The sequence below is a fragment of the Rhamphochromis longiceps genome, linkage group LG4 (genome assembly GCF_057381845.1).
Source record: "Rhamphochromis longiceps isolate RC_006_pf linkage group LG4, R_longiceps_female_GT1.1, whole genome shotgun sequence".
NCBI classification, from domain to species: Eukaryota; Metazoa; Chordata; class Actinopteri; order Cichliformes; family Cichlidae; genus Rhamphochromis; species Rhamphochromis longiceps.
In genome coordinates this window covers 10,579,367-10,605,861 of record NC_140560.1, presented here as the reverse complement: position 1 = coordinate 10,605,861, position 26,495 = coordinate 10,579,367, and the positions used below count along the sequence as shown (strand labels likewise).

The following is a 26,495-nucleotide window of genomic DNA, read 5'->3' as shown; positions in this document are numbered from 1 at the left end:
TTGTCGTTTCGGTTGCTGGGCTGTTGGGGACTAGTGCTGAACTCTCTCCTCAGAGGAGAGGGCTTTTTGTGATTTGTTCTGGTTTGAGTCAGCTGTGCTAAAATTAAGCCTTCAAAAACTCTGAAGAGTGGAAAGGATGGTCGATCCCACAGGTGAGAGTTTTCATTTCTTCATGGGCATTCTCGTTTCACCAGTAAAAGCTGCAGTTTCGGAGTCTAGAGAATGCAAACAAAATGTGTGTGTGTGTGTGTGTGTGTGTGTGTGTGTGTGTGTGTGTGTGTGTGTGTGTGTGTGTGTGTGTGTGTGTGTGTGTGTGTGTGTGTGTGTGTGTGTTTTAACAGCTAAAGAGGACCTCTCCTCCACTTGGGACTCCAACTTGTGTGATGATGTCCAGGCTCTTTTCAAAGAGATGAAGAGCGAGAGTTGTTCCCGCAAAGGTATCCACTACTGAAAGTATATAAGCGCGCTGAAATCAAAGTCTGAAGTCAAAGAGCAACATAATGGATTATTAAAAACTCGTCATCATTGCTGAGAAACGTGTTTGTCTAGTAAAACAGACGCTTCCGTTAGCAGATAGTTTGCATCAACACAGGCGATCATTTTAACAGTATTGTTTAATTACTAATTATAATAAATAGATTCTAAAACTGTGATATATTTCCTTATCACTTCCTGTTTTCCTTCCCTTTGTTTACAATCTATTACACATACAGTCACTGGACACTTTATTAGGCACATGCTCCTAATACTGGGATAGACTCCTTTTCCCTGCAGAACTGCATTAATTCAACAAGCTGCTGGAAACATTCATCAGAGGTTTTAGGTGTATGTTGACGTGACAACATCACTAAGCTGCTGCAGATTTGTTGGCTGCACATCCATGATGTGACTCTCCCAGAGATGCTCTGTTTGACTGAGATCTGGTGAGAAGGCCTGAGCCTCTGATACAAAGCAGAATAGATCCATGCTTTTATGCTGTTTCATGTAAATTTTGACCCTACCACCCAAATGTTGCAGCAAAAATTAAGATTAATCAGACCAGGCAACATTTTTTCAATCTTCTGTTGTCCTGTGCAAACTGTACTGTAGCCTCAGTTTCCTGATTTTTGGTGGCAGGAGTGTCAGTCTGTTGGTGGGGCCCTGTCTGCCTACAAGGTTTAATATGTTCATATTTGCATTCAGAGATCCTCTTCACCTTGGCTGTAACTAGTGGTTATTTGAGTTATCATTGGCTTTATCAACTTGAAGCAATGTGCCCCTTCATCTCTCAATTCTGGACTCAACAAGACATTTTCACCCAGAGAACCGTCGCTAGCTGGATATTTTCTCGTCTTCTGATCATTCTCTGGAAACTCTTGAGATGGTTTCCATGATCAGCAGTTTCTGAAATACTCAGATCATGGTACCTGACTGGCACCAACAACCATTCTGATGCTCGATTTGAACTTCAGCAGGTCATCTTGACCTTGTCCACATAATTAAATCCTTTGAGCTGCTGCCACGTGATTGGTGGATTAGATATTTCTATTAATGAGCAGATGAACACGTGTACCTAACAAAGTGGCCGGTGAGTGTAAAGTATTTACACATGACTATGTGACTCCTAAAGCTGTGATTTATAGTTTTGAGTGAGGGATACCTAATAAGGGGCTGCAGAGCTTAGTTATTTTAAGCTAATTAGCTAATAGTAGTGGTATCAACCTTCCACCCTCTTCACACAGTGGGATAATTTAGCTGCTAAAATAGATAGTCACACTTATCTGAGACAATGCAAGCAAACTACTGTCTGCCTGATTTGCAGGAATGCTGGTATGGAACCTCCAAAGGAAGGTGGAAGTCAATCCTTCCTGCAGCCTTTCAATAATCTCAATTCTGGTCCAAAAGCTGGAGAAGACGTTAACAACAGTTTCCAAGGTTTGTCCTTCATCAAGTCTAGTCAAAATCAAGTTGTGCAGTTGTGCAAAAGCTGTGCATTTAAAGACTTTCTTTTCTTTACTTCTGCTTAAAAAGTACAAAATGAATTCAGATACTGAATTCTTGTTTGTCTGGGTTTTTTGGCTGGTGTAGCTCCATGAGAAAAAAACCTACATGTCTGTCAACCCAGTGCTGCACACGCTCTACTATGTAGTCATTCAGGTAAGACGCACTTGGCAACACACAGCTGAAAATACGATATTGTTCATGAAAACACTGCAGCAACAGCAACAAGCTGTAAATAATGTACAAATACAGGCTGAAAGGCTTTTCTGTATTTCAATACCCAGTCAGGTGTCACAATTCCTAAAGGTCTTTATCACAAAGCGTACGAGTGTTTGGGGAAACTGCTGATACTGCCATCGCCATACTCCGCTGTGGCTCTGCACACTCTGAGGAGCATCAAGATGGAAATGACTGCACCAGGTATCACATATCCTTACACGCGTGACCTCGATACTAAAATCCGCCCTCACTCTTACCAGACAAACCCTTTCCTCAACAGGATCTCTGTACCTGAAGAGAGTCATCGCAGAGCAAAATATCAAGAGTGAGCATTTTGCTGCCAGGGAAAAGTAAGCAGGCCATATTGAAAGACCTCCAGACCTGTATCAGAATGATTCAACTGTATATCGCAACATTATTGTCTCCTGCTTGTGTCCTGCAGAGTGTTTGTGCTGGCAGACCCAGCTGTGTTTTCTGTTTCACTGGAAGCTACGGTTAAAGCATACTTGGAAGTGTCACGCCGGCTCACAAACACACGGACTATGGAGAAAAGTGTGCTTTTCCGTGTGCTGGAGACAGGGTTAGGGACGACCTGCCAAAGCTCCAGACTAGCTCAAGCTCTTGAGGTAAATACATCCATGAGGGTGCTTTGGACAAAGAAACAGTAGTGATCCCCAGAGGATGAATCCCATTCATTTTCATGATCCCAGATTTATTATTTACTATGTATATAAATATAAACATAAGCTACATGAACTAATCACCCATTAGTTCAAATGGTGTATATGTATAAATCAGGTTTCATTTTCCAGGTTTCAAAAACAGAACTTTAGTTCACGCCACCTTGATTTCTATAAATATAAAAAATAACATGTAATGCTCAGAAAAATCAAATCAAATCAAGGAAAACTTAACAAAATTAACTTTTTTTGCTGTGAGTTTGAGTCCAGCACTGAAAGGATTTGTTTTCCACTGCACGGTGACACGGTGGTTAGCACTGTTACCGCACAGCAAGAAGGTCCTGAGTTCAAATCCAGTTTGTGTTTACGTGGGTTCTCTCGGGGTACTCCAGCTTCCTCCCACCATCCAAAGACATGCACTTAGTGGGGATAGGTTAATTGATTAATCTAAATTGCCCATGGGAGTGAATGTGAGTGGGAAAGGCTGTCTGTCTCTGTGCATTAGCCCTACGACAGACTGGCGACCTGTCCAGGGTGTCCCTGCCTCTCGCCCTATGACAGCTGGAATAGGCTCCTGCGACCCTGAAAGGGAGAAGTGGAATGGATGGATGTTCCTGTGTCATTTTGTTCCCTTATTCACATCAAGCTATTCATCAAGATCTGATGTGTTCCCCTAATTTTTTTTTCCAGGTTTTAGAGGACCATGATGTGAGGCAATATTTCCAGGATGTGGTTGAAACTGTGAAGCAGAGTTTACAGCATGGTCCCGGCAGTCGTGCAGATTATCTGAAGGGGCTGAAGCAGATATACAAACACATCTTGGCTGCCTCTGAAAAAGGTCTGAGTGTAGTGTGTTATAACACAAGTTATTCTAAGTGGAGATAATAATAATAATATTTCTTATCAACTTCTCTCAGATGTATTGCATGATGAACAAGGTCCTGTGTACAGCACTACAGTGCCCTTGCCAGAGATGAACTTCCTCATGTGGACAGATGAAGAGATGCTATGTGAGCCCATCAAACAAACAAAAACTGATGCTTCATATCTATAATCTTACCACACATACAAGAAGGCTGCAGTTTTACTTGAAACTGACGTTAAATTTGTCTTTCCTTAAGGGAATCTGTTGACAGACTTTGCCCTACCTTCTGGCTCCAACTCCATTAGGGATGACAAAGAAAGGATCTCAAGAGACAGCGGGATAGTGAAGGACTTAAAGGACTCAGACGAAGCAGAGCAGCTGCCTTACACGGCTCAAAAGACACTGCGGGAACGGAGAAATGCCTTGAAGAAGTCAAAGTCTGCAGAAAAACTGAGTCTGATGGAGGAGAAGATGAAGGAAGATGTTACCGGAAACTCGCTTCTACTCAAAGAGGAGCGAAGTCACACGGCTCGAGTTGTGGTACTGGGGGATGACAGCACCCTGGGAAAGCTCACCAAGGCTTATTACATCATACGGTGAGGATCCCAAATACTGGAGTGTGTGTATGTGTGTGTGTGCATGCCCACTTTTAAATAAACTTTTCTAAAAATGTCCATACAGCAAGAAAGAGGCCAAACGTAACATGCTGACCAAGAAACTAGACCTGCAGCTGTACTACATCCCAGTCTCTGATGCAGAGGCTTCACCGAGTTCACCTGTGAGTTACACTGACACATTCAAAGCAGCTCTGACAGGTGTGAGTGTAGAGGACTACGTAACTCTTAATACTCCTCACAGGATGAGAGCAGGTTGTCTTTGGCGTCCTGTTTGGAGAGAGTGGATCCGTGGTACAGTGTCAACGTTAGCAGTCTGGGAGCTGCCATCCCGACGCTACCTGAGCTGGTAACCAACTGTAGCGATTACATCTTATTAATAATAACTATATGCAGTCCATCTAATCCTGTCCGCCCTTTGCACAGCCTTCTGTTTCCAGGAAACCGACAGAGCTGAGCCTTTACTTGTTGGACACCCTGTGTTACTACCTTCGCTGTGGGACACAGCCAGTTAACCTCCCGGTCTATTCAGTTAAGGTACAGCAGAGCTATCGTGTGTAGATATTGTGTTTTACATGCATTTAAATGTGGAAGGCAAAGAGCAAGGCTGGCTTTTCATGTGTCAAACATCGTAGCAGAATTCAGCTAAAAAGAAAATAATAATAAATAATGTCTATTTTTCTTACTTAAAGCTGGACTTGTGTCAAATCGTGTAACTGCGTGTTGAATTTGAGTTTTAGAGTTTGGACAATGAAATGTTTTCCTGCTGATATGGGGACTTAGACATTTAGTATTAGACCTCCTGTGTCATATCTTTGTTTCATAATTTCTCACATTAGTTTTATTTGTGTGTGGATCTTTGTATCATTTTCAGTGAGTTTCAGTTCTTTTTCTCTGTTTCTAATGTAGTAATATCAAAGTTCACAGCCAAAACTGACTTGGCTTGTTCATTATTCCAATAATAGATGAGGGAACAGCCAAATTTTCAAATTGTATTCTTAAGCTCCTGAACCACATAGTTCAACTCACAGAAAGGTGAACCAGTCCCTGTGTTTGCATCTGAGGGTTTTCCCCTCTCAGGGATTCACTTATGCAACAATTTCTTGTTGTTGTTGTTGTTTTTATGACTGTAACAAATTTCATGTTGATCTAATTTAAATGCTGTGTTATTTTTGGAAACTGTTTTTTTTTTTCAAGTTTTAGCATAAAATATTTTTCCTACAGTGTGTGGATAACAAATCTGAGCTAAGATGAGAGAAAATGTTTCACTTTATCCACTAGGTGGACCAAATCAGAGTACAAGAAATGTTGATCTCAGTTCATAATAACTTCACAAGCTTTTTGGTGACATGCACTGGCCAGTTTATTAGGTACAGTTTGCTGAATTCATTATTTATGAAAAAGATTCAACAAGATGCTGGAAACCTTCCTCAGAGATTTTGGTGTGTTGATCCACGATAATGTTCAGTTTTGGTGAACCCATTCTAATTCTAAAAGTATTGTGACTCTGATTGTAGATTTAGTTTCCTGTTCTTAGCTGACAAGAGCAGCGAACGGCGTGGTCTTCTGCTGCTGCAGCCCATCTGCTTCAATGTGTTGTGTGTTCAGAGATGCTTTTCTGCATGCTTCGTTTGTAAAGAGTGGCTATTTGAGTAATAATTTCATTCCCATTGGCTCAAAACAGTCTGGCCAGCAGACCAGCAGTTTCTAAAATACTCAGATCATGGTGCTCAGTTTGAACTTCAGCACGTCGTCTTGACCTACATGCCTTTATAAACATATGTGACTTGATCCTTACTGCATGCCTGAATGCACTGAGTTGCTGATTGTTTGACTCCATATTTGCATCAATAGCAGATGAACATGCGTGCCTAATAAAGTGGCAGATGGGCGTCCAAATGTCTTTCCAGCTCATTCACTGTTTCCAAACAAATTCAAATGTTACAGCTTTAACTAAACTAAGTTTAGCAGTTACTTCTTCAGTGTAGAGTCTGGTAGGTGCTGTCATTCGTTTGTTCACGCTGGTTTTTGATTTGATTAAATATGCCGTGTGTTTAGATGACCCTCTCCAACTCTGATCTGGCCTCAGTGGAGGAGCTGTTTGTGTCCCACCTGGAGGCCGACATCCCAGATTTCAGACACCTTAAAGACTGGCAGCAGAGTATGTGTGCGAATCTTTCTGTGCATGTGTGTGTGGATATTGATGTAACCACGGTAACAGATGGCGACATAAACTGGCTCGTCTTTGACAGGGGAACCTTCTGTACGACAAAAGAAGTCATCGGTGGAACTCTTTGGCGTGGTTCTGTCGGTCAACTACACAAAGGTGCACCCCTTATCCTTTTACACTCATTAACACTGTCACACTTGCACACAGACTCACACTCACTGATGTTCTCAACAGGCCACTTTAAGCAAACGAGACGTTAAAGGAGAAGCATCTATGACCTGGCGTGTGGTGATTACCTCAGAGCCGGCAGCTTCAGCGTCAGGTTTGTTGTTGGTTTTCTTTTTTTGTTTGGTTTTTTTTTTATCAATTGCTTTATTTCAGTGCAATAAGAATTATGTGGAGAAAAAACTGAGTCATCCTTTTCATTTTGTTTAGGGGAGAGTTACCTGGCTGCAAGGTTTGACTCTCTGAACCCCGCATACAACACAGTAAGACATTATTCTCTTCTGCCTTGGATTATTGGCTAGTTATATCTCATTATGCATGATGCAGTGGAAGTGCTTTATCCATATCTGAAGGCAACCGTTAACTGAATCTGTTAATGATAGAAAATCGAAACTCGAAACATCAGCATCAGGACAATGGAGCAACGAACACTCTGCGTGTGTCTGGACAAAGACCCTCACAGGATATACACCAATGTCCAAAAGTAATTTTATGCTTCTTCTGTTTTTACTTGTCCACTCTCGCCCTTTAAGAAAAACTAACATGCTGCATTGTTCTTTTACAGAATAGAAATCTCTCCATGCTTGGACCCGGGTTGCACCATTCGGTGTAGGTACAGCATCGGCAGCGAGCAAGAGCTGCCACTCAGCAAGTATCTGGACAAAGTCATGTCACTGCCAATCAACAGCTTCTCTGGTGTCAGCATGTGAGGGACACAGGCTGACTGCTTCACAGTCATCTTAATGTTACATTAGCAAAGCATATCCGTCCACCCATCAGTTCATTTTCTTCACCTCGCATACAGTTCAGGGTCGTGGTGGGCTAGAGCTAGAGGCAGAAGCAGGTCACCTCTACATTGCAGAGTAGAATCATCTACACTGTCTTGTGTTTAGTAACATTAATGTTAATCCCTTTGGATCCTCTTAATTTAGTAACACACGATTATTTGGATTCCATTATCTCTCTCGCTAACTGAATTCTAAATGCTTACAAATCCTGTGATAAGAGTTAACGGATACTCTACAGGAGAAAAAGTAGTTAGATTCTACTAACTAAGAATGCAGAGCAAGTCTGCATGTCGAAGTATCCCAATGCATCGATCTACCCCTGAATGTGTGAATGTTAGAGGTGTGTATGCAACAGGAAAAAAGTGCTTGTATGAACAGGCGTGATTGGTTGAATGAGGCTTGCAGTAAAATGTGCTTTGAGTGTTTGTATTAAAGCTCTACATAAGTACCTGTTCAGTTAATTTGCTTCAAAGACAAAGTACTACAAGTATCCAAGTGCTTGTTACCTGTGGCCATCTTTCAATAATAAACTTTATATTTTATAAGCTGGTCGTGGATTTTTTATGTCATAAATCAACTTAATCAGTGCAATGAAATACTACAATAATGCCATGTGGCATCCAGCAGACGAGGTTAAAGTCCCACATGCTGGGGAGGTAAAAAGAAAGAAGAAGAAAGAAACATATATGTGATTTGAACCTCTTGATGTATGTGAATTTTTAGGGTTGAATCAAGTTGAATCACCCCATGTGACACCTGTTAGAGAGCAGAGGTGTAAAAAAACAGCATGTGCTGGAGTTTGGTATTTTCTGCTTTGTGTCAAACTGCTGTACGATGCTTTCTGCGACTTGAGCCATGATCCAGGCAAACAAACACACAAGTTTCATTGCTCAAAAGAAAAGAAGTCCGGAGATTCAAATCCCCCCAAAAAGGGGGTCATTTTAAAGTCAGCACTAATCACACTAACTGAAGTGGTTCTTACTGAAGATTTTTATCTTTGCACTGAGGAGACAAATATAAAATTCAAACCAGATGACCTGCTTTAATAACGTGTAATTGGACATCAAAACAGAGGAGTTGGAGCTCTCTGATCACTCTCTGATGAACTGCGCCTATCGCCTAATCGAGCTGCGACGATGCTCTCTGTAGTGCACACGGGCATCCACACCAACAGGAGGAGCTATAGTCGTGGGAATCTGCGCCCACAGGTGTGAACTCGCACTGCTGCTGCTGCTGAGCGCGTACCCGACTGCTACAGGTGTCCAGAGCTCAGAGCAACAAAGGTTCAAACCCGGGAGTGCGCTGTCGGAGTCGCGGGTGGGAAATGATCGACAGAAGAGGATAAGGAACTTGGGCAGAATTTAAAAGGTAAATGTTAAAACTTTGTTTTTCTTCCTTTATAAAGTTGGCGTGACGTGGACTAGTCCTCCACATCTTGCAGGCACAGGTGCGTCCAGCCTGACGGGTGGTTTCCTGACAGTCTGTCATTTCCTCGTTTTTTTCGTGTCAGCTTATTTCCTCAAACACAATGAAGTCGCTGTAGGGTGATCATTTGAGTCTGTCTGCTTCGCATGTGAGTGTGGATAAGTTACTATAAAAACAGATACTTTATTATTGTTGGAGCTACAGCGAAATAAACGAGGGCCAGCCCTCAACTCATTTATTAAGGGCCTCTATCGCATTAGGAACAGCACGAGGAATCATTTTTATTACCCGAGAACAGAAATAAATCGCCTGGAGTCTTCAATTTATTTATTTAAACAACTCTATATGGCCAACATAATGGCAAAACATAACTAAAATGAATGTCCACATTTAATATTTCTTAAATGCTATACAAGGATAGCATGACAGGTGTTTACTTTGACTGCACAGATGTTATCTGTGAGCAAGTAATGGATTCATTTTTAAAAGACTGGACATGAATAACTTGAGCTTATTATATAATATTAAACTAAAGTGTATTTCTATCTAGTTTGGCATCTTGACAATCCTTTCTTTAAATATGTAACACACATTCTAGGGTCAACTTAAAAAAAAGCAGATCTGAAAATGTAAAACTGAGGTCAGAGGTCAAATGCGACTGATATTTCCACGCAAACTGTAATGTGATATTTAGAGTCCTCATACACCAGTATCATTTCCTGATTTTTGCCAATACAAACAAAGTCAGCAGAATCTAAAGCACACTTCTGAAGATAAAAGACATATTATGAAAGTTTGACTTTATTTGTCCTTAAAAAAGGTCAGAGGTCAAAGGAACGTAATATTTAGAATCCCTATATATCTATATGCTGTCAATATAAACAATGGCAGGAAGAAACATAGTTTTAAATAGCTTTATATAGCATTATTACCACTTTGACCTTTAGATAATTTTGCCTTTCTTTAAGGAGAGGTCAGAGGTCAAATCTTTGTATGATGATGCCTGATGCCTTTTCAGAATGTATTAGTATCAAAAGACTGAAATGTCTGCACTAACATTTTTATATTTTCTCTGTCTCTCTCAGTTTGAATCGCTCCATGTGACAGCTAGCAGGACGGACTCTAAGCTGCTCAAACATGAAGAGGATCAAGCAGATTGACATAAAGCGAGCCCTCGCTATGGCTGGAACCTTTAACTTCCTGTGCTCCTGCGCTAAAGCATGCTTGCTGCCCTTCCTCACCCTGTACTTCAGACAGCTTGGCCTGACTCCTGCCATGACGGGCATCGTCATGGGTACCAAGCACTTTATTACGCTGGTGTGGAGCCCCGCGGCGAGCCTGCTCTCCAAACACTACAACAAGAGACGAGCAGTGATCTGCGGCTCTGTCGTGTTTTCGGCAGCAGCCGCTCTGCTCCTCCTGCTCATCCCGCACACGGATATGCATGCATGGACTTGTAACGCCTCGGATCCGCATGTCGGCCCACCCCAAAATCCATCTGATGTATTGTCAGTGAACATCACTGGACCTGTAACATCCCATCCAAAACCTCATGTTTCCCAGTCGCTTGTCACTCATCTTCCTGATGCTGATAGGAAAGCTCCTGTTATTACAAATGAAACTTCACCTCATCATCATCACCATCACAATCACAGTCATACCACTGAATCTCCTCTTCTTTATGCGCCACAAAAGAATGAATCAAAGGTGCTTGAAAGTTCCAGCAGCTCTTTGGCAACTCCGGTCAGAAACAAGAGGTCTGAGCTGAAATCAGAGCAGCAAACGGGGGAGAAAAAGGATGAGAGTTCTTTGGGCTTCCTGGGCAGCCTAAAGGTGATGGACACTCAGCATCAGCTCTTCTTCTTGATACTCATCATCATGTGTGTGTGGGAGGTGGCATCCGCACCCTTGGAGTGGAATGTAGACGACGGCCTCTACGAATATTTAGATTTCGCGGATGCCTCGGACCGCTACAGCAGCACCAGGGTGTGGGGTGTACTTGGAGCAGCATGCGGGGTTGGGGTAACCGGCCTGCTGGTGAGCCGACTGGCATGCCTCATAGCTGCTCAGACCTCAAGGAGTGTGGTGCATTTCTACTGCTATGCCAGCCTGGCATTTCTGGTCCTGCCCCTGGCCATGTCCCTCCCTCTCTACCTGAACAAGAAGCGAAACAGGACCAGCGGGCTCCTGAAAGCCCTGCAACTGGTGCGCGGCTCCCCACAGGCTGTGCTCTGCGTCTTCACCACCCTGCTGGTCGGGGTGGCGAACTCGGCCATCGACAACTTCCTCCTGTGGCAGATGCAGGATCGCGGAAGCAGTGAGCTGCACATGGGACTATCTCTTGCCCTCGCTCTGCTCTCGCAGGCCGCCTTCCCTCTGATGGCTGGCCGAGTCTCCAGGCTGCTCGGCCCTAGGAGGATGCTCGCAGTTGGAGCCGCGAGTCTCGGCCTGCAGTGCTTCTACTACTCCTTCCTCTGGGGAGCGTGGGCTGCACTGCCTGCTCAGGTGCTGAGTTGTTTCAGCAGCGGAGCTCTCTGGTGGGCCGTGAAGCTCCAGTGTGAGGACATCGCCACACCAGGGGCTGAGAGGAGCGTCAGGAGGGTCTACAAGTCCCTCTCTATTCATCTGGGTAGTGCACTGGGGAGTTTGGCTGGAGGGTTTGTGGCCCAAAGCATCGGGCTCACATGGATGTTCAGAGGACTGGCGATGGTTTTGATGGTGTGGTGTGTGTGCCTGCCCCTGCTCCAGTGGAAAGCCCCCCACCACCGCAGGATTAACTATTCCCGCCTGCTGGCAGCGGACGCAAGCGAGGCCAGTGACTCCGAGTCAGAACAGGAGAGAGACTGGCTTGATAAAGCAATGGAAAATGACAAAAGCAACAACAACAGTGCAAGGAAGGTAAACCACTAAAACCTCCAGACGGTGAAAATACTAAAAGGAGCATAAAGCAATTCTGTGAATAAGAAGAATAAATTCACTGTCACATAATAAATGAATCAGATTTTGCTATTAATATGGAAATGGGAGTCATCGTTCCCTTCGAGCTCTGCAGCCTTGCTTAAAGATATGTCACTCTTCATCACCAAGTTGCACAGTCCAGATGGGGATGATTAATTTCCCACCCTGACAGGATTCATTACAATCAAAAGTGTTGACTTTTCCTTCTCATTACTTTTCCATCAGAATTAAATGTTACGTCATCCAGTCTGTCCCTCCATTTTTTATTTTATTTTCTTTTATGTACATTTGCATAAGCGGTTATTGTTTTCTAAAGCAAAGAAGGCAGCAGGATTACAGCCGAGCAAATCAATTACTCAGTGCCGCCGGGCAGCTTAAACAGCCTGAGGTATTGTGTTAATGGAAGCATGGAAGCTTCTCTCATGGTGTATAAACACAAGACGTGTGCAAAAGGTGAGGCCAAACTGTTGCACCACCACACCCGAACCTGCTGTTAATCAGCTGGAGGAGTCGCAGCTGACTGCTCTCACTTATCAGCTTTGTGTCTCCCTCTGGGCTCTAAACTCTGAACTGAAGATATAGATGAAGCAAGATGAAAATCTTTGTTTATGTGTATTGAACTGGGGTAACTTGAGCACATTCAGAATGTCTTGTGCAAAAATGACTTGAGTTGTACAGCCCTGAGCTGCGACGACAGTCAGAAGACACCTGTTTAAAATTTTATTTGTCTAATTTATATTTCTGCTCATGTCAGATGTTCTCTCTCCATAAAAGATGGATTTAGACTGTGAAACCTTAAATCTGCATTTCTTGCACTGACCAGCAGGGGGCAAATGCTACGTTTGGAGAAAGGACTCCAATTACATAGAAGTCTATATGAAAGAGAACCTATTTCTGAACCAATTTATCATAAATGCTTTTCCAATGAGTTTATGGTCTCAATTCTGAGCATCAAGTGTTCTTATTTTGTAAATTTTGGTCCAGTTTAGAGTTTAATAGACAATAAATGAGAGTATACTATAGGACGGGGTGGGCAACTACAGGCCCCGAGGGCCGGTGTCCTGCAGGTTTTAGATGTGTCCTTGATCCAACACAGCTGATTCAAATGGCTAAATTACCTCCTCTACATGTCTTGAAGTTCTCCAGCCGCCTGGTAATGAACTAATCATGTGATTCAGGTGTGTTGACCCAGGGTGAGATCTAAAACTTGCAGGACACCGGCTCTCGAGGCCTGGAGTTGCCCACCGCTGCTATAGGACATGGCTTCACAAGTACAAGTGTAACTTCATAGAGTCCTCAGTCAGATTCAACGTTGCTCAAGATGGCTATGGCATAAACTGCTGAACTAAAAGCTTTAAAAACCAGTCAGTGGAGTAACACTGGTTAAGTCCATCTTTTGTATACAGTCTGTGGGAATGCTGTAAGTCACAGGTGTCGAACTCCAGGCCTCGAGGGCCGGTGTCCTGCAGGTTTAGATGTGTCCTTGATCCAACACAGCTGATTCAAAAGGCAAAATGACCTCCACAACATGTCTTGAAGTTCTCCAGAGGCCTGGTAATGAACTAATCATTTGATTCAGGTGTGTTGACCCAGGGTGGTATCTAAAACCTGCAGGACACCGGCTCTCGAGGCCTGGAGTTCGACACCTCTGCTGTAAGTGGAAAAAAATCCCAAAACGTTTTGTCTCCAAATGAAAACTGTGAAATCTGATATTTTACCTCCGGTTTTGTCTTCACTTAAAAGTGCTAAACATTTAATTTCTATGCAGTGAAGTAGCATTGATCTAAGGGCTCCATAAGATTATTATAGTTACAGGGTTGTTGTTTTTTTGTTTTTTTTTAATGGTATATAAAAGAAATGATTGTGATGTGTTTGGGGGGTTTGAATAATTATATTGCTACTTACTTTGCATGACCTGAAAGCCAAAGTAGATAGTAAAAACTTGAATGTGCGACACATTTTGAGCCAGTTTTAGAAACAGTGTTCACTCTGTCGGGCTTACAGATGTTCTTGCCTTGTCATATAACATGAATGGCAGTCATTTTCCTTCATGTGCTTCTGGGCTTGTGGCAACAAATGTGTGAAGTGTCTGGCTGGCTTCGTGGCTGTGGGACATGGCTATCTATGGCACAGTGGCAGCTCTAGTGTGCGGGCAGACGCATGCTGCACTCCCCGAACATCTGGCCTGCTGCCTCGAGGGCCCGCCTGCGTGAAATCGAGTTCTCTCCACTTTGTCGAGAGCTGAACTCAGTCAGGCTAGATGAAAAATTCATGATGATAGACAGCTGGATTCTCCTGTGGAGAGTGCTACTGTTGTGGTTACAGTGGAGGAAACCATTAAAACGGAAGAAGTCTGTTTAACCTTTGTTGTCTTTTGTTGTTTTAAAATGAGGATACCTTTGTGCCTTTGCCTAACATCCAGTGAACCTGTGTAGAGATTTTTTTTTATGACCACCATAGTAATCCACACTGAGATAGACTGCCATTGACGCTGATGATGATGGTTCTCTGAGAGTGGAACCATGAGAGGTATACCTGAACTTTTTGAGGGAAGGATTTGAAAGTTTGACTAAAATGTCTCCGTTCATTGATCTCCATGAATTCTGATTCAGACTTTTGTGCTCCTCTGAAGGTGAAGTGAAGGGAAGTCGGTTCAGTTTTGGATTTAAAAAAGCAGAACTTGCTTATAAAGAGATTTCATTCCCCAACTTTGGGAAAGAGTACATTCATGACAAGCACTGCTGTCTATAAATATCACCTGGCATGGCTTTAGGCTCCTTATAATCTGACATCCTTTAAGATCTTAATGTGACTCAGAGTGAAAGAACAAATTTAGTTTGGAGCATTTTTTTTTTTCTCTCTTGATGGATTTAATTATAATTTTCCACATTCTCCCACTTTGCACTCATTGCTTTGCTCCTGCCAGTCAGTAGGTGGAGCCTCGGAGCTCGCATGAGGTGCAACAGCTTTCTTTTTTCCATGCTCAGAGATCCATGGCTGTAGGACTGGATGGACTCAGCATCAGCTGGCAGCTGTCCTCTCTTTGTGTTTCCTCACACGTTTGGGCAATGCTGCATGGACCTGGGGGACACCTTTTAATATTCATTTTAAGCTTGTGCGAGAATCTCCTTTGAATTTCCTCTGCAGACAAAGAAGAAGAAGTGTCTTTTTTTTTCTTTTTAAGAAAAATGGAAAAAGAGAGAAAATCCTCTCAAGTGTGCGGCGCTCTGGAAGACACGCAGGTGGATGAAGCGGCGGAAAAAGCAGGTGACTTTCTGAGCATCGTGTTTGAGTTTGCCTGTGTGCGTGTGCTGTTGCTGCGAGAAGTGATCTAGGAAGGAAGCAGACTTTTAGATCCTTGAAGATCACCACTGTGAGCATCATGTTAAAGTTGTATGTCAGCAGGGCCGTAGCCAGGGCTCCCTCGGGCTGGGGGCGGGCTATGTGTAAGAAGTTTACTAGAATAGATCAGTTATCAACATTAATCCCATCTCGTATGGACAATTAATTAAACGATGTCAACCTTTTTTATTACAATTGTTTGTCATTCCCTAATATACTCAAATTTTAAAATATAAATACACAAATGGCAATAAAAGCAAAATGAGGCAACCAGCAGCTTGGTCTGCAGCAATGTGCCTGAAAGTAATCCTTTAATTTTGTTTTTGTTTTTTTGTTTTTTTTTTAATGAGAGCAAAAACTGTCAATCTCTTTAACTGACATATAGATTTTTTTTCTCTAAAAAAAGAAATGAAACGCAGTGGAAGATAATCTCCACGTATTCACATTTCTGTGACACAAGAAGAGGAAAAGTGGTGCATTCAGCTGAGGCGTGCACTTTTTTTTTTACTTAAAGAATGATGCAGCTGTCTGAACTCTGCAGCCCAAACAAAGTCTCCTCGGTCAGTAGTCCCAACCAGCTGTAGTTTATATGCCGACCAAAATTAGAACATTTTACTTAAAATAACATTTTACTGAATTTGTAAAAAATATATATATATTTATGGGAACATCTGTATACTGTTAGGGCTATAAGTATTTGGACAATGACACTTTTTTCTGTAATTTTATCATAATTAATCTTAAATCAAAAAGTAAAAGCTGTGATTGAAGTGTGGAATTTCAGCTTATAGTTAAGAGACCTGACAGAGGTTAGAGTTAAGTGTCAATCATATATATTTCACCCTGTAATATTCTTAATATTTATAACTGAGCGATTTGTATATATTAGTGCTGTTTCTTAAATTTGTAATTTTTGTAATATATCGTATTATTTAATTAGTCTGTTACTGTCTTAGAGCAACTATAACCTACATCATTTCTTATGGATCATTAAAGTATTCTGATTGTGACCAACAAAGTTTTTCATTAATTGTTTTAGGAATAACATTTTTATGCCTTGTTCTCTGCATTCAGAGACTCAAACGTAATTAGTAATTAATGTTTTTAATGGTCCTCAGCTGGAAAAAAAGGGTGGAGTGCCCACTCCGGGTCAGGGACGAGTTCCTGCCCCAAGTGGAGGAGTTTAAGTATCTGGGGGTCTTGTTCACGAGTGATGGGAGAAGGGAGCCGGAGATCGACAGACGGATTGGTGCAGATTGTACCGGTCTGTTGTGGTGAAGAGAGAGCTGAGTGTAAAAGCGAAGCTCTCAATTTACCGGTCGATCTACGTCCCTACCCTCACCCATGGTGACGAGCTGTGGGTAGTGACCGAAAGAACGAGATCGCGAATACAAGCGGCGGAAATGAGCTTCCTCCGAAGGGTGGCTGGCCTCTCCCTTAGAGATAGGGTGAGAAGTTCAGCCATCTGGGAGGGGCTCAGAGTAGAGCAGCTGCTCCTTCACATCGAAAGGAGCCAGCTGAGGTGGTTCAGACATCTGCCAAGGATGCCCCCTGGGCGCCTCCTGGGTGAGGTTTTCCAGGCATGCCCCACCGGGAGGAGGCCCCGGGGCAGATCCAGGACATGCTGGAGAGATTATATCTCTCGGCTGGCCTTGGAACGCCTTGGTGTTCCCCCGGACAAGCTGGGGAAGGTGGCTGGGGAGAGGGAGGTCTGGGCTTCTCTGCTTGGGCTGCTGCCCCCGCGACCCGGCCTCGGATAAGCGGAAGAAGATGGATGGATATTTTTAATAGTGGGATAAAATTTAGAACTCGTGCTTCTGTGCTGTGTTTCCTGCCTTGTGTTGCTCTGCTTGGCCTTTGCTGCAGTCACCTTCAGCTGCTGCTTGCTTGTGGGTCTTTGCACCTTCAGTTTTGTCACACACTTATGGACCTACAGCAACATTCAAAAGGGTAAAAAAAAAGTTACGGTTGACAGCAGCAAAAATCTGAAAGGAAACGACATCAAAGATTTTTGGATTGGGTGCTCGAGACGAGTAAACGATACAGTTTGCGTGTTGACATGAAGCTTCTGTACAAAGTGAATAATTTAAAGTGACAGGGTGAAATAAAAAGCTTCAAACAGTTTCTGACAGAAAGCTCGGAGCCAAAAAAAAAATGACAAGAAAAGGAACGCATGCAGATTGCTTCAACACTAAAACACCTGCTGATAATTAATATGTAGATGAACAGCGGCGGGATTGCCATGTGGGGAGTTTTGAGGGTTTGTGTTTGTGTTGGCTCGCTGTTCAGTGTGATTGTAGTATGTTTTCACACAAGGTCGGGTAATTAAAAGCCAATCCAAGCTCTGCTGGATGACTCATCGCTCCTGGTGAGGAGTAGGAGGCTGCGGGAGCAGGGTGGGGAATGCAGTTATTCAGGGACGTGCAGAGAGTTACTTGGGGGAAGTATCCACAAAGCTCTGATCACATCGTAGCGGGAAGCTGTTTTAGACCCAAGGTGGTTTTAATTGCTTGTTTGACTATCTTGATTTTGATTTTCCTGGAGAAATTTGCCACACATGGCTTACATGTTAAAATCCATTGTTGCAATCAAGTTAAAATAAAAACTGCAAGTATTCGACAAGCCAACAATCCTGACTTTGCTTTCAATGTGCACAGACAGCAACAGCTTGCATAATTAGCCTGTGATGCATGAATCAGCACCCACAATACCAAAGCTCTGCACCTGGATCTCTTGAAAAAATCCAGTTGTACACCTGTCCTGCTGCTACATTTAAATATTAGAAGTATACATAGATTAAAGTTACACATGCAAACCACACGCTGGTAATAGTAATCAGCTGTTCTTATGAAGACTGCTCATCACACTCTATGCTATGCTGGGATTTCCAGGGTAATTCAGTTAACAAAAGATACTTAAAAGGGACATATCATGCTTGTTCAGATTTTTTTTTTTTTCATGTACTCTACCAGAGTAGCTTTGCACAAGTCACAGTTCAAAATAATGCTTATTTATCTTAACAAGTCTGGAGGCTGTAGCCCCTCTGTTTATCCACCATCTTAAACAAACTGTGCTAGCTCTTTCTCCTCTTCTTTAAGCTAGTTTCATCTGATTGGCTGCCCCTTAAATATAAGATTTGAATATAGGTGCGCCGGACATGACCATATCAGGGGTATCTACGGTGGCCCTGAGTGGTCAAACACACTGCAGCTTAAGAAAACAGCAGCAAATAGAAAAATACTGATGACCGTCAGTGCTACACCTCAGCCTCTTAGTAGATGCACCTATGGTAAATATTTGAAAATCCTAGGTGACTTCCTTCTTGACTTATAGCATTCAGAGATGGTTTTGGGAACACAATAATGTGACAGAACAGCTGTGAAAGTGAAGGAGACTGAGACACGCTTAAAAAAAGCGGAGGATTCATCTCTATTGTGATGGAGAAAAAGAAGCCACTCATGTGTGTTTTAATACTGTAGATACATGTTTGCTGTTAGCTTGTTGCTTCATGGTCTCCACAAAAGACAATAAAGCAACAAGATTTTTGTGATATTTTTTCTCAGTGTTTTTTCTTTTTCCATTGTGTTTTATTCAATTTCTGTTGTGTTTTGTGTGATATTTGCAATATTTTATATTTGTGCTTTTGACCTCTCAGGTCTACTATAGATAACCGCTCCCAGTGACTTCATTCAGAGCCACAAGGTGAAAAAATGGGCAAAACAGAGCACTTAGGGCACTCACGGATTACATACACTGAGATCATCATATAATACTCTGGCTATGTTTAATACGAGTGCACACTTTGCAGCTATACATACATGTTTAAAAATAAGGAAAAGCGTAACGGGTCCTCTGTATGCCTTCATGTTCGGAGCTAACTATGAGTAAACTCTCCAAGGTGTATTATCAGACCCAAACAGCTGTATTCTGATCTTGTCTGTCTCTCAGCAGATGATGTCATTTCCATGGCCGACTCCACAATCACCGTCGAGGATATCGAAGGAGAGCTGTTCAGAATCGAACGAATACGAGACATTCTCGTGCGGAGAGAGTCAGAGCTGAGATACATGTAAGATCTGCCTGTTCTCCAGACCTCTTCGTGTTAGGTACATTTAAACATGCTCAGGGCATAAATCCAGACTACATCTCATTAGTTTAGTTTGTTTTTTTAGGATTTATGGTTCTCTGTCTGTTGGAGGAGGAGAGCTTTTGTAAGAGGATGAAATATTCCTCTGTTATCTCATGTGATGTTTTACTGTTTGGTCCCCTGCTGCCACATACACTACAAAACTTTAAAGTTCAGGGATCTGAATGCACCAATATACTGCTAAGATACCCTCAGGAGTCAGAGATGATGCACCACAACTGTCAACCATCAGTGACTGGAGCAGCCATGTGGATGATGGAAGTGAGGAAAACAGCCGTGCTATTTCAGGCCTTAGCAGACGAACAGCACATACACACCCACAGTTTGTTTGTTATTTTATTCGATCTTGAAAGCTGGCTTTTGTTTCTGCTGGTCTTTTCTCATTATTTTGGCGCAGCAGAGTAAGAAAGAGAGGCTAGCACTGCATAATATAGCCATATGGTGAACTTGAAAACTGAAAATAATCATTGTTGTTCTGGGTTTTGTTTTGTCTTTTGATGAAATATGTCATAAATATCATCTCTTTTCATGTTCAGCCATAACCAGAGGGTGAGAAGTGATGCACAGTCTCAATGTTCCTATCTCTCTTTTACTTTCACTCACAATTATTAAAGCCATGGTTTTACTTTTTTACTAAACATGTAGCTGGGAGTCTTGGCTTAAATACATGAAGCAGGAAAAATTGTGCAAATAACAACAGTTCTAATAAGAATCCTGTGAAAAATCTGTTAATTTACTCTGTTCATTTAATCTGCATGGTTTCATCCGTTTGACTGCATGCAGAAACCAAGCTGGTGCAATTACTTTTGTAGTAGTTCCCAGACTACTTTTAAATCAGGGTTAGCGCTCATCCTATTCCAGGAGAAGTGAAACCCAACTTGTCAGATCAATTATAGACACAAAGCCTATTTCAGATTCCCACTGATACGTATTGTGGTCAACATATGGTTCCATTTCCTAAGTAAGACGTCAAACTTTAGACGTCACTTGTTCATGTGATTTATTTGTTCATGTAATTTTACATGGAAATGAAATTGATGACACAAAGAATATTTATTATAGTTTATTTCTTTGACCTTTTAAACAACAGGTTTAGCTGTTTCCTGTGTAGAGAGCCTTTTACCCGACCTTTTATAATAATAACTGCCAATAGATAACTTTTTTATTCTACTATGTGGATAGTGTTATAACTTCAGACTTTGTCACATTAAAAATAAAATTGTACAGAACTGTGTAGAGTACTGCATAAAAGTTTTAACACAACACAAAGTAGTCATGGATTGGTCTCTCCAGAGCCCGGATCTCAGCATTATTTAAGCAGTGAAGGGTTAATCTTGACAAAGAACAGAACAAAAGGCAGCCAACATGAAAAGAAAAGCTTTCAATGTCCTTCAAGAAGTCTAGAGAATTGTTCCTGAACACTACTTAAAGACACTACAAGAAGTCTGCATAAGAAAGTTCAGGCATAACAGAGTTCAAGAATAACGGTGGTCGTACCAAATACTGACTTTCAAGCTCACCACAATTGTAGAAATTCTCTTTTTGCCTGTGTTTCCATGTAAGTTTGCACACATTTCATTTAATCACTGCACATACTTTTCCATTTTCCTAGCAAAATGTAAAGAAATGAAGGGTTGCTCAAGACTTTTGAAGAACTTAAGTTTACTTTTGCCCAATGTCAACAACTAAGCAGGTCATATAGTTATTTCTTGGCTGACTTTCCATTCTGTTGTTAATGTTTAACAGCACATCCTTTTAAGCAGTTAATATAGTTAGCTAACTATTAGAGAACAGCATTAGCAAAGAGATAATAAGATAAACGTTTTACATTCAGGGCTCCCCTTTATCTGGGTAGCAAAGCTTAAAAACTAAAAAGATTAAAAGTAACAAAATTAAGTAGGTGAATCTCAAACTCAACCTTTGAAGCATAGTTCTATTATTTATCCAACACTGTTTGGGTTTATTTTGATCTCTATGTTCTCTGAGTATCTTTCCTGGGGTTTTTTTTTTTTTTTTTTTGGTGGGGGGGGGGGGGGGGGGTTGTACCACAGAAGTCCTCTTATAGGCAGCAAACACATCCTCGTCCTTTAGGCTCTCTGTGACATTCATACAAACTCCTGCTTTCAAGCATTTTGAATAAACATGTCGCTGTGAGCCTATGAGTCACGCTGGCATATATACAGCTGAAGTACACTGAAGTGAAACCTATTTAATTAAAGCAGCAGCTCAGAGCACATCTATTACAGTCACTTTCCTCTTTTTAACACCACTGTTATTTATAGCAGCCCACACGTATGCGCACACGCCGCCACATACACAGATAATACCCATGCAACCAGCCCCTGTTGTTTGGAAATCGCCATCAGAGTCAGAGGACAAAATGAGATGTGATACTGTTGGGTGTGATTCATTCACAGAGGGCAATGTGGTGGCGTTACTTCAGCTAATAAACCACTGTCATCTGCGGCCAAAAGCTGAGTCCAGTGGTTGTTTCTTTGATATACCCATACAATTGTCACACAAGGTGGGAATTACCACATAAAACATATTTTTTCTAAAGCCCATGTGAAGACAAGTGTAGCTTAACTGTTGTTTTACCTGAATATCAGCTTGTTTGCTGCAGATATCTAAAGTTTGGTGAAGAAATATTTTCTTTATTTGTCTTTTTTTCTCTCAGGATGGACGACATCCAGCTCTGCAAAGAAATCACAAGGCTGAAGCAGGAGTTGCAGAAGCTTGTCTCAATTCCAGGTAAATTAAAAAGTAGCCTGCGCCTCTCGACTTTAACCTGGTGACAGTGTGCTTTGAGCGGGCCCTGTGCGGTTCTTGTTTGCTCTGTCATAGTTGAAAAGATATGAGCTGTCTCCAGTAACGCAGTTCAGCGAGGACTGGAGTGAATTAAGCACATCTTCAGAACGAGCTTGCTGTCAATTAAAGAAAAATACTTTTTAAAAGAAAGGTTTTCAGGTAAAGCAACAATGAGCCTCTGGAGCCTTTTCTGTGTTCTACTTAAATTTTATTTCTTTATTGTCGAAGGAATACTCGCATTCCTCTGTTCATTAAGTTGAGATGGCAACCCAGAGAGAAAAGACAGTTGCTCTGGCAACTAAAAAGAAAAGTAGTAAAACTACCATAAAAAATTCCAAACTGTTCATTTGTTTGGAAGTGAGCAAACTTACAAATTCAGTGAAGGACGCAGTACTTATTTCCCCCGCTGAGTGCAGAAGGGCATAAGAATCTATATTCTTGGTCGACTCTTGTGGTCCCAAAAAGAAGTCAAGATGAAAATGACCCTACTCACTCACCTCACTAACATTTATAACAAGTTCGTTTCTCATCGTACTGAATACAACATGATGGGAGTAAAATAGAGGATGAAGCAGCTTTGAATTAAAGCTCAAGGCTTCTCAATGAAACTGACAGATGCTGGCACAGTGGCTACATCCATCTCTTTTTATAAAGTCTGTTGGTACACTGCACAGTGACTACAATTTCTAACAGAAGGCTTGTCTCGTGACTACTGAACAGACAAAGACAAGTCCAAAGAGGACCGGGAGAGAGAAGAGAAGCTGCTGCAGCAGATCAACAAGCTGGTGGAGACCAGAGACTTCCTTGTGGACGACGTAGAGTTTGAAAGGCTGAGGTGAGGCTAATGGATGAAAAGAACTTTGACTGAGTGCCACACTCTGGTATTCAGGGGGATTACAGAGATGAGTCAGACATAAAAAGCATCTCCTGACTTGTCTTTTAATTCTACAGTTTATTATTGATTATTGGTTCTGTTCTGTCAGAGCACTTCGGTTCACCACCTTTGCCGTGTAACAGAATCTGGACAATAATCTGATCCTTCATGTGATGTTTCCACTGACAAAAGCGCATACAGCTTTAAAGCCTTAATTAGTTATTTGTTACTTAATTCTTCATATAGCTCCACTCCTACGAAGCCCCTTTGTATATTTTCCTAATTAATGATAGCATGTCCACCATCACTCACAGATCAGCTGTCGCTTCTGATAACTAGGTTGTTATTTCGGAGCAAAATCTGCCTGTAAAAACTTAGCAGGAGCGTGACAGTCACCTCCGCTCGTTAGTTAAAGTAAATGCGAAAATATTCTGAACTGTGAGGATGCTGTGATGCCCACAGCCTGGGATTTAAAGCAAGCCTTGTGGTGTTTAACAAGATGTAATAAAAAATTTTAAACCCTGTAATTCACAGTGAATAACAAGGAAATATGCTTTTTCACAGGGAGAGAGAGGAAGACAGAGAGATGGCAGCCTTCTTACAGTCCAAATTTCCCAAAGCTTTGGCTGCAAAAGGTGAGTCTAACCAGAAAGCTGGCAGTTAACAGTTAACTATTGAAGCCAGTTAAGTAACCAGTAAATCTTAATGATTGTGAACCCACTGTGGTGATTGTACTGTCATGTCCTCTCCTTTAAGCTTCAGGTGCTTCGCAAGATCAAAAGGTGGCGTTTAAATCCCAGCAGACCTCAGCGCCGCTTCTCACGAAAACCGGCCTCACGCTGCTGAAAGACTGCTGCGGCTTCACCTGCTCCGTCATGTGACTCAGAAAGCCCAGAAAGTGGGTTCTGCTCATCTGGGCGTTGAGTTTTCAGTGGGAGAAATGTTTCGTCACACATCCCAAGTGACCAGACGTTAAGACGAAAAGTGACAACAGTTGATACTATCTTCAAATGTACGTTTGTTAGTGTGTGTGTGCGTGTGTGCACATAAACAGGCTTCCTCAGTGCTTTCTTGTATCAGCTGTGTCCTTACAGGAAAGATTATATGTGTTCTGCTGTAATGTGAGTGACATGTACTGAAATAGTTTGTTTGGTGTGCTGCTGTGAAATACCGTGTATTGCAGCAGGAGAGCTTGCCGCCTTATGAATCTGCTAATGATTCCTGCTCGGTTACAGTACTTAGACGTTATTGTAGCTGCTCTGACGGTGCCATTAGCCTTTGAAGATATATTAGAAAGTGGAAATGCAGATATCTCTCTGAGAGCAAACTCTTACCAGTCTCACTTTGGCATTTGCTGTGGCGCATTGATTAATGTAATTACATTGTTATGACTGTAACTGGGCATAACTTGTTTTTTAGTAAGGAGTCATGCAGTGTTTGTTTAAAAAGAACATTTAAAAGACGAGTTTCACATGTGAGATCTGATTCATAGTAAACAACTGTGTCCACTGTTTAGTAAGTTTCATGTAACTCTTAATGTAGCATCTTGGAGTGTTGTAATAAAGATTTTTAGTGCTCTTCCTTTGTGTTTGTCCTAAATATTAGATCCACTGGTTAAAGGAGCCTCCTCCCTTCTGTAAGTGTTCGGTGATCGCTCGCTGATATTTCCCTGTGCTTCGTTTAATATGTGGTCCACGTAGTTCATGGACTCCTTCGCTGACTCCATCCAGAGACTACTCCAGCTGTGTGTAGCAGCAGTGTCAGCTCTAAAGTTCCCATTTTTAAAAGATATCATCAACACATCAGCAACATCAGACTCAGCTATAAAATCATGAGCAATTTTTAATAATAAGAATAATGTTTCATGTAATTATTAAAATAGTACATATTACATAGATAGAAAGAATGATTGATATGCATTGTTTATTAGATACAGCTTGCTAGGAGCACCTTTTGCCTTCAAAGCTGCCTGAATGACATCTATGTCCAGATCTCCAACAGAGCATTTGACTACAGTGAACTCATTGTCATGTTTAAGAAACCAGCTTGAGATGATTTGACCTTTGGGACATGATGTGTTGACTGCTGGAAGCAGTCATCAGAACATAGGAACACTGTGGTCATATAGGGATGAGCATGATCAGCAGCAATACACAGCAGCATGGATCCATGCAATGTTTTTGCAGTCATTTATTGTAAGATTTTGTAAACTCTCTCTTTTGTAAATTAAAGCCTCAATTTCTGTTTCTTAGCTGATGGAAACGACACCCAGTGAGGTTTTCTGCAGCTGTGTAACATCTGCTTCAAGCTTTGACATGTTTTGCATACAGAGATGCTCTTCTGCATACCTTATTTAACATAATGTTGCCTTCCTATCAACTCGAAGCAGTCTAGCCATTCTCTTCTGACATCTGACATCAATAACACATTTTCACCCAGAGAACTGATGCTCTTTGGACAGTTTTTCTTTCACTGTGATGGTTTCTGAAATTGTCACGATTTGCTGGGCAGGACTCAAATGCAGGACTCTGAGATGTGCAAGCACAAAAGGGTTTATTTACAGCACCAGGTGAGATTTGTACATATATACAGTGAATGTGGGGAGAGGGTTCCTGGGGTTCAGAGGGAAGGTCCAGGGCTTGGGGAAAAACTCACTCACACACCTCTTCAATCAGTCTGTGATAATGAAAACACTCAATCTGAAAGGAAGGGTGAAGTAAGTACAACGATCCAACGAGGACCAACACTCCACTGAGGCCTTAAGTACTGCCTGGAGTAATCAGTAGAGATGAGCAGCAGGTGATTAGAGCGTGGGCGTGGAATCCAGGATGGCACAGACGCCGCCCTGGAGGAGAAGGTGAGCACAGCAACCAGAGCAGCAAGAACCATGACAGAAATGTTCAGTTTCTGAAGTACTCAAAGCAGCTTGTGTCGCACCAACAACCATGCCACATTCAAAGTCACTTAAATCACCTTTCGTCTCCCATTCTGATGCTCGGTTTGAACTTCAGCAGGTTAGAGTTAGACCATGTCTACATGCTTAAATCCACTGAGTTGCTGCCATGTGATAGGCTGATCAGATACTTGCATTAACACACAGCTGATCAGAGGCTCAGTGGTGAGTGGGATAAGATGTGCTGAAATATTTTTAGTTATGTATATGTGTATATGTGTGTATATTTACATGGTCAAACTAACAATTAGGTTGGTTTTCAGTATAAAGCTTATCAGATGTCACTCATATTGAATAGTTATTTTATAATCCATATAATGTTTGCACAGTTCAGTCATGTTGATTACATATTAAAAAGCTACTGTGCGTGTGCCACACTTCTGCCACACTACACGTAGTGTAATTACCAGATAACAAAACCAGCTGTTTGGTGGAAGCCATGAACAT

General features: G+C 41.9%; 3 protein-coding genes across 5 annotated transcripts; all 3 read left to right on the top strand.

Annotated features, from left to right (window-relative positions):
* Positions 1-136: 136 nt before the first annotated feature.
* pik3r6b (phosphoinositide-3-kinase regulatory subunit 6b) lies at positions 137-8,034 on the top strand. Its single transcript, XM_085405111.1, has 19 exons — positions 137-152; positions 342-437; positions 1,802-1,914; positions 2,068-2,136; positions 2,265-2,400; positions 2,480-2,549; positions 2,642-2,825; positions 3,570-3,717; positions 3,797-3,889; positions 4,001-4,340; positions 4,426-4,522; positions 4,603-4,707; positions 4,785-4,895; positions 6,417-6,519; positions 6,611-6,684; positions 6,763-6,850; positions 6,964-7,016; positions 7,137-7,237; positions 7,319-8,034. The coding sequence occupies exons 1-19, from the start codon at positions 137-139 to the stop codon at positions 7,461-7,463; spliced, it is 2,142 nt and encodes a 713-aa protein (XP_085261237.1). The 3' UTR covers positions 7,464-8,034.
* A 735-nt stretch (positions 8,035-8,769) lies between these two features.
* mfsd6l (major facilitator superfamily domain containing 6-like) lies at positions 8,770-12,170 on the top strand. Its single transcript, XM_085403224.1, has 2 exons — positions 8,770-8,909; positions 10,052-12,170. The coding sequence occupies exon 2, from the start codon at positions 10,104-10,106 to the stop codon at positions 11,874-11,876; it is 1,773 nt and encodes a 590-aa protein (XP_085259350.1). The 5' UTR covers positions 8,770-8,909; positions 10,052-10,103; the 3' UTR covers positions 11,877-12,170.
* A 137-nt stretch (positions 12,171-12,307) lies between these two features.
* LOC146671056 (bMERB domain-containing protein 1) lies at positions 12,308-24,660 on the top strand. 3 transcript variants are annotated; one of them, XM_085403226.1, is made up of 6 exons: positions 12,308-15,191; positions 19,218-19,335; positions 22,091-22,164; positions 22,942-23,056; positions 23,660-23,730; positions 23,852-24,660. In XM_085403226.1, the coding sequence occupies exons 1-6, from the start codon at positions 15,113-15,115 to the stop codon at positions 23,974-23,976; spliced, it is 582 nt and encodes a 193-aa protein (XP_085259352.1). In that variant the 5' UTR covers positions 12,308-15,112; the 3' UTR covers positions 23,977-24,660. The 3 variants fall into 3 exon arrangements, with proteins under 3 accessions (XP_085259352.1, XP_085259353.1, XP_085259351.1); XM_085403227.1 differs by having other exon boundaries at positions 19,215-19,335; positions 23,858-24,660; XM_085403225.1 differs by having other exon boundaries at positions 19,215-19,335.
* Positions 24,661-26,495: the final 1,835 nt, after the last annotated feature.

What these genes read in the sequence shown, in the direction of transcription:
- pik3r6b (XM_085405111.1), top strand. An exon ending in TGAACCCCGCATACAACACA is followed by an intron (nt 7,017 to 7,136) that starts GTAAGACATTAT and finishes TGTTAATGATAG; the next exon opens with AAAATCGAAACTCGAAACAT. An exon ending in ATATACACCAATGTCCAAAA is followed by an intron (nt 7,238 to 7,318) that starts GTAATTTTATGC and finishes GTTCTTTTACAG; the next exon opens with AATAGAAATCTCTCCATGCT.
- mfsd6l (XM_085403224.1), top strand. Translation starts at nt 10,104, where the DNA reads ATGAAGAGGATCAAGCAGATTGACATAAAGCGAGCCCTCGCTATGGCT.
- LOC146671056 (XM_085403225.1), top strand. Translation starts at nt 15,113, where the DNA reads ATGGAAAAAGAGAGAAAATCCTCTCAAGTGTGCGGCGCTCTGGAAGAC. An exon ending in TGAAGCGGCGGAAAAAGCAG is followed by an intron (nt 15,192 to 19,214) that starts GTGACTTTCTGA and finishes TCTGTCTCTCAG; the next exon opens with CAGATGATGTCATTTCCATG. An exon ending in GAGTCAGAGCTGAGATACAT is followed by an intron (nt 19,336 to 22,090) that starts GTAAGATCTGCC and finishes TTTTTCTCTCAG; the next exon opens with GATGGACGACATCCAGCTCT.